The sequence below is a fragment of the Seriola lalandi genome, unplaced genomic scaffold (genome assembly GCF_002814215.2).
Source record: "Seriola lalandi dorsalis isolate HSWRI2012SDOR001 ecotype SW California unplaced genomic scaffold, Sedor1 jcf7180002054277, whole genome shotgun sequence".
NCBI lineage: Eukaryota > Metazoa > Chordata > Actinopteri > Carangiformes > Carangidae > Seriola > Seriola lalandi.
The window spans coordinates 830,424-836,397 of record NW_019524830.1 but is presented as its reverse complement, the minus strand read 5'-3'; the positions used below and the strand labels follow the sequence as shown (position 1 = coordinate 836,397).

Sequence of the window (5,974 nt, the reverse complement as noted above, 5' to 3'; positions counted from 1 at the left end):
CCCCCTCCTTCTGTATATCTCCCCCCTTTCTTTTTTTTCATCACTCAAGAGAGAAAGCATGCAAAGCCAAAGGTAGCTATAAGGCTATGGTGCTATGTTTTGTCTCTCACCGTTGGTGATAGTGGTCGACTTCGATCGTTGTCCACAGAAACACTGCAGCATATGCGCTCCTTTCTGAAGGAATGGCCTCAGAATCCTCATTGATTTGGGTTGGTGGGAGCCTTCCTCAATCCAAACAATCGGACAACGCTATCACAACACAGCAGGGTCAGGCAGCATAGCGTAGCCAGCCAGCCAGCCTCTCTCTCTCTACAGGCTCACAGCAGCCCTCAAAACGCCGGAAGGGCACAGTCTGCAGGACAAATTACGCTAAAACGCGGCATCTTGAGTGATTCCCCCGCTTCTCTCTCTCTCCCTCTCTCTCTCTTTCTCTAGCCCTGTCTCTCTCTGTCTATCCTCTTCTTGTCCACCGTCGGTCATTCGCGTTCACGGCAAACACTCCTCTTCCGCCACGGCTGGCAACGCAAGGACGTTACAATGTGCTCTTAATTGTACACCCCCCCCCCTTCCCCCCGCCCCCCTTAGTCTCCGCGTCTTTACCAGCAGCGGACGTAATAGCAGGAAAGGAGAGGGGAAGAGCAGAGAGAGAGAGACAGAGAGAGAGGGAGAGGGAGAGAGCATGCACGCCAAAGTTGAACTGCAGGGGTAAGTGGCAGGCCGGCCACGAGTGAGGTAATGCGGAGCTGACAGTTGAGGCGACACAATTAAGGGCTGCACGATCCGACGCTGGCTGCACAGATGTTGGAACACAAGAGCCAATAGTTTTTTCGCCCCCACCCTCTCCCCTCTCCTCTCCATTTTTTTCCCTCTCCCTCCAGATCCACCGGGAACAAGCGGACAACGCAGAGCCTACGTCAGCTGCAGCCCACCGCTTTAAGGACAACGGCGTCTTCTCAATGCGTGATCCTACCAGAAAGTTTATGGCTCAGTCACTGTGCTATGAAAGCAAAGGCTAGGTGTCAACAGGGGTCACCTCGGCAGCTGTGCGCTCGACACAAGATGAGAACAGGAAATAAAACCTAAATTGCAGCTTCCTAAGTGCATACATAAACGCCAGCGCACGTGAGCTGACTTGCATGTAAAAAAAAAAAAGTCACGTGATTATGTATGATTAGTTTAAGTGAATAAGGTTGATCAGGATTTTGTCCCGTCACTTGTTGACAGTGATATGTTGGCCTAGTTGACTGTCAGTGATGGAGGAAGTATTCAGATCCCTTAATTAAGCAGAAAAAACACACTGTCGAAATACTCCGTTACAAGTAAAAGTCCTGCATTGAAAGTGTTACTTCATTTTAAGTGCCAATTATTATCAGAATTAGTAATAAGTATAAGTATGAAAAAGGTTAGTTAAGTTAGGCCTATTTTTGTAGTTGGTTAAAGTGCAGCTAACTTTAAATTATTGAGTTGTTGATTAAGTAACAATAGAATAAAATCCAAGGCATTGTGTGTCATATGTCTTGTATGTGCTACAGAAAAAGTACTTTGCTATGACTGTACACTTCAGATGCCTCTGAGTAAGTAAATAATCAAGTTTGTAAAGAATACGAATAGCACTTTTCAAAATAAAATTAAAAAACATGCTTCATAATAAAAGCAAGGAAACACAAAATGTCAAACACGCAGGACAGTAAGACGAAGAACAACAACAACATTAAACAAGACTGAAAACAGTTTCACAACAACAGCACTTTTATCTAAAGAGGGATGCCACTTGAAGATCTGTGCTATATTTACTTCATTTCCTCCTGAAAGTCACACGTCAGCTAGATCTCACAACCTTAGCTGCCCTTTCAATTTTGTTTTGTTTACAGAAAAGCTCATCACTTTTTAGGACAGGGCTAGGAACTGTTGGAGTTTCACAAGCAACATTTATTACAATCAAATGTGTTGTGCTAAACTAAATTAGACAATTAAGGGCCACCATTGATAGCAACTCAAAACTGACTAGAGATGAGTAAGAAAATTGCACTAATCACAAGTTATTTAACATGTAATTATCTTTCAATGTGTTCTAAATATCATATTTAATAACAAATCCGGAATCAAAAGCCAAAATTCAAGATCTCATTTATGCATTTTGGCCCAGGATGACTAGCACTGTCCTGAGTTGCAAGACTAAAAGGTAAGACACTGTGCAACATTTTACTCTAGGGGGTGCCATAACACAAAGGACCCAGTTTGAAATAAGCTGGAAAAAGGCTGAGATTTGACCATGTAACAGAGAGAGGAAGAGAGAAAAAGTGGAAATCTTCATCTCTGATCTCTAATCGAATCATCTCTAGTCTTTAAAGTATTCAGATTCACTCAAGACAAAACACAAATGTTTGGTTTTGTCATGTGCAAAGACATTATTGTTCTTGAGGCTGTGTAAAGACATCCTGCACAACCTTTACTGCAGAAATCAGTTTACAAACCGATGCATTTAAGGAGTTTTTTTTATCTCATATAATTATTTATTCAAACATCCCTCTCTATCTTGCACTCACATAACCTTGCACCACAAGAACAACAAATCATATGGCATCAACTGCCTTGAAAACATGCCCTCACTATGTATAGCCTAATGTATACAATGTACATAAAAAGGACGTTTCAGGTCAGCAAAATGCTTTAACAACAGCATCCATGCAAATAAGAAAGGTCAGAGAGGAGTAAAGAGAGGATGGGTGGTGGGAGGGGAGCTGGCATTAGACCCAGAGTCACAGATATGGTGATGGTGCTGTATATTCAGCTATACTGTACTGTCCTACTGCAGAGCCAATTGCCACTATATGCAGGGAGAGCCAGGCAGAGAGAATAGAAGAAGAAAAGGAGAAGAAAAGAGCAGTATAGCACAAAGGGTACAGGGGGGAACTAAAACACAATAAAATCTAGCTGGACTAAAAATTTACTAGACATATCTATGACCAAAAGATACTATAGTTTAGCTCTATTTTGCCATGTTACACCCATCAAAAATGTTTACTGGTTTTAACTTGTTTTAGCCAAACGTTCTGGTGTTTAGGTGCAGCACGTTTTTTGTGTATGCAGCCAATATCTGTTGTCAATTCCCTAAAGTAAATGTTTCTTCAAACAAAGTGTTTCACAATCACACTGAAGACAGAAAAACACAATTACATGTGTAGAAAAGACCAGCACCCAAAGTTAACATAAAGCCAGGTGGGCTTCGGATAAAGATATTGGTCTGCGCTAAATATTACAGAATGCTACGTTTATTTGTCTGATTTCCACTGAGTCAGCTATTCTAGCTGTAGAGGAGTGCCTCGGAGCTGAGCACCCGTGGCACTAATTATAAAAGTAAATGATATCTAGATTTCCTTTTCTTCCACATGATTTTATTTGAAAGAAAAAGAAGTTGAGTGCTTTTAGTTTAAGGTTGCAATTTGATTTATTTATTTCTCAAATAAAGGTTTCAGTTGTTTGTTTCTGCAGTATGAAGGAGAACTGCTGTATTTCAAGATTATTTAACCTCAATCTACTCAGCCCAACAAATGCTGTCATGGCTTCCCTACTAGAAATTCATGCTGTACAGCAGAGCATTGATCAAAGGTCATGACACAGAAGTTTGTACAAAACAGTGCACAACATATCTAGAGAGAAGCCATTAAAATTCATAGAGCTGATATTGCACTCATTTTAGTACAGTATCAAAACAGGCAGACATACGATGCACAGTATGTACAGTACAGCACTGAGAGTTTTTCCTACACAGTGGAAAAATGTTTCCTCTAACGTTAAATTTAAAAGGTAAAATTTAAGTACAGCATATAATGTTAACAAACTAATCCAAAAGTTTAATTACTGTTAGGATGAGTCAGTTATTAGTAAGTGTTCACAGCAGAGCTGCCCACAGTGGGGCACGCAGGATGAGACAAACAGATCTCTACAAAACATACGAAAAAGCCACTTGTTCAGTTAAAACCTTGGCTGTGTGCAGTTTTCCTATGCTGGAAAATTACGTAACCCCAGCTGTGTCCCACAAACCTGGCGTATGAGAGTCATGTTATGCAGACTGGTTCACAGTGACATCAAATATTTGGGTCTTAATTTCAGTTTTAGAAATATTACATTGTTTACTGTACACCATTAAATTCTTTATACTATCTAGTGAGTCTTTTACCAAATTTCACAGACTTTTAATTATTGCTTACATAATTCTCCATTCCATCTTTTAATGTGTTTTTCCCATCTAGTATGTGGCCACTGGTCGTTTCAAATTCTTTCTGTATAATCAAAAAATTAAAAATGTACTTGTAGTCTTGAAACATGCTTGTGATAGATCATCGATCACAGTTAACATCATGTCAGCTTCTGTTTTTTGTCAAAGGACATTATCGTTATTGCATCTTGTTGAGTCCAGATCCATATATAACCAAACAGGACTCGCGCATTCGTTTGATGAAGTATGCAGGACAACAGATAAGGTTCAACACGTCTAATTTATTAAAAGTATAGTCAAGCATATAAGTTTGAGATTGCTTACAGAGCTCTGGACCACCCTGCTTTCGTCTCGCCTGTCTAAGCAGCATGCAGTACTTTCTTGTTTCAGACATTCATTTTTATACAAACATTCTCTGTGTAACAGGGTCACTCCACCTCTTCTCTCCTCACACCATTCTGACCTGAACCTGTTATCTAAACATGTAATACTTGTACTGTCTACTACTCTTGGCAATCAGGTTCACAATGTTTAATGTTCACATGTCACAATGTTCATAAACAATCATAATCATCAGTTTAAGGCTGACTTGCCTTTTTAATCATACAAAGCATACAGTATTAAACATAACATATCCCTTCAATCTAAATGCAGCTCAGACTTTTCACTGCCTTTCACTTGCACTGCCTAGCACCAACATATTTGACATGAACATTGTCTATCTCAACCAAAGTGCCAACATGTACATGTTTTATTCTGTATTGAAATAATTGTAAACAAGGAATGGGCTCAAAATTAACCAAAACACCACCACTGTATTGTAAATTGGTTGATGTAAAAGGAAAAAAAAAAAAGGTTGGTACAATGGTTAGCACTGTTGCCTCACTAGAAGAAGGTTCTTGGTTGTAACCTTGGTTCGGCCAGGGGTTTGTACACGTTGAATATGTTTGTTTTTTGTCACTATATATATATATATATATATATATATATATATATATGATAAACGGGCGACCTGTCCTATACCTCGCCTCTCGCCCAGTGTCACCTTGGATTGGCTCAAGCCCCACGCAGCCCTCACAGAATAGATGGATGGATGGAGCAAAAACATTTAAAAACCTTTAAACTTTTGAACTGGCATCTGTAGCACTAAATTCTACACCAGTAACTGGTTTTAATGTTCAGCCACAACAGCCTATGCAGAGGGGAAACACAGCAACAAGATACTTGTCACAGGTAACATATGAGCATCTCAATATCAAAGACGCAACTAGTACGATCAGGAGGATTTGGTTGTGTTTGTTTTTTGTTAGCGGGCCTGCTTTGGCCCAAGAAGGGATGCTAGATGTATATTGTTGTGTGTATTTTCATGGGGGATGTGTGTGGAAATCACTAATAATATCTACTGTTTTTCCTGCTTTGCGGTGACAGGATATAGTAACAACCAGCACAACAAATTAACATCTAATCTGAAGCTTCAGATCAACTCCAAAATGCTGAGACTGCAGTTTCAGCACATTGTGAAAGACAGAGTGAGAGAAAGACAGAAAGACAAAGACAGACAGAAAGAGAGAGGGGAAGAAGGATTTTTAAATGCGATATGCGATAGTCAAGACTGCAAATACGTGGGGGGATAAGGAATGAGAGGTTAAGATTGCTGTCGTGTGCATGACGGAGGAAGAGGGGATTTAACAGATGAGGGGAGTGAGAGGGGGAACAGGGATGTGGAAAATGAATCAGCAGCAGTATTAAACGGGT

At 40.1% G+C, this 5,974-nt stretch overlaps 1 protein-coding gene across 2 annotated transcripts in view; it reads right to left on the bottom strand.

The window, feature by feature from the left end:
* fgf12a (fibroblast growth factor 12a) overlaps nt 1–523 on the bottom strand; it is a 30,080-nt gene extending 29,557 nt beyond the window's left edge. For both annotated transcript variants that reach the window (XM_087173744.1, XM_023405507.2), the window contains exon 1: nt 111–523. Coding sequence is in view for 1 of the 2 variants with exons in the window: in XM_023405507.2 (XP_023261275.1) it covers nt 111–201 (91 nt within the window). In the remaining variant the exon portion in view is untranslated. The remainder of the gene's footprint in view (nt 1–110) is intronic.
* Nucleotides 524–5,974: the final 5,451 nt, after the last annotated feature.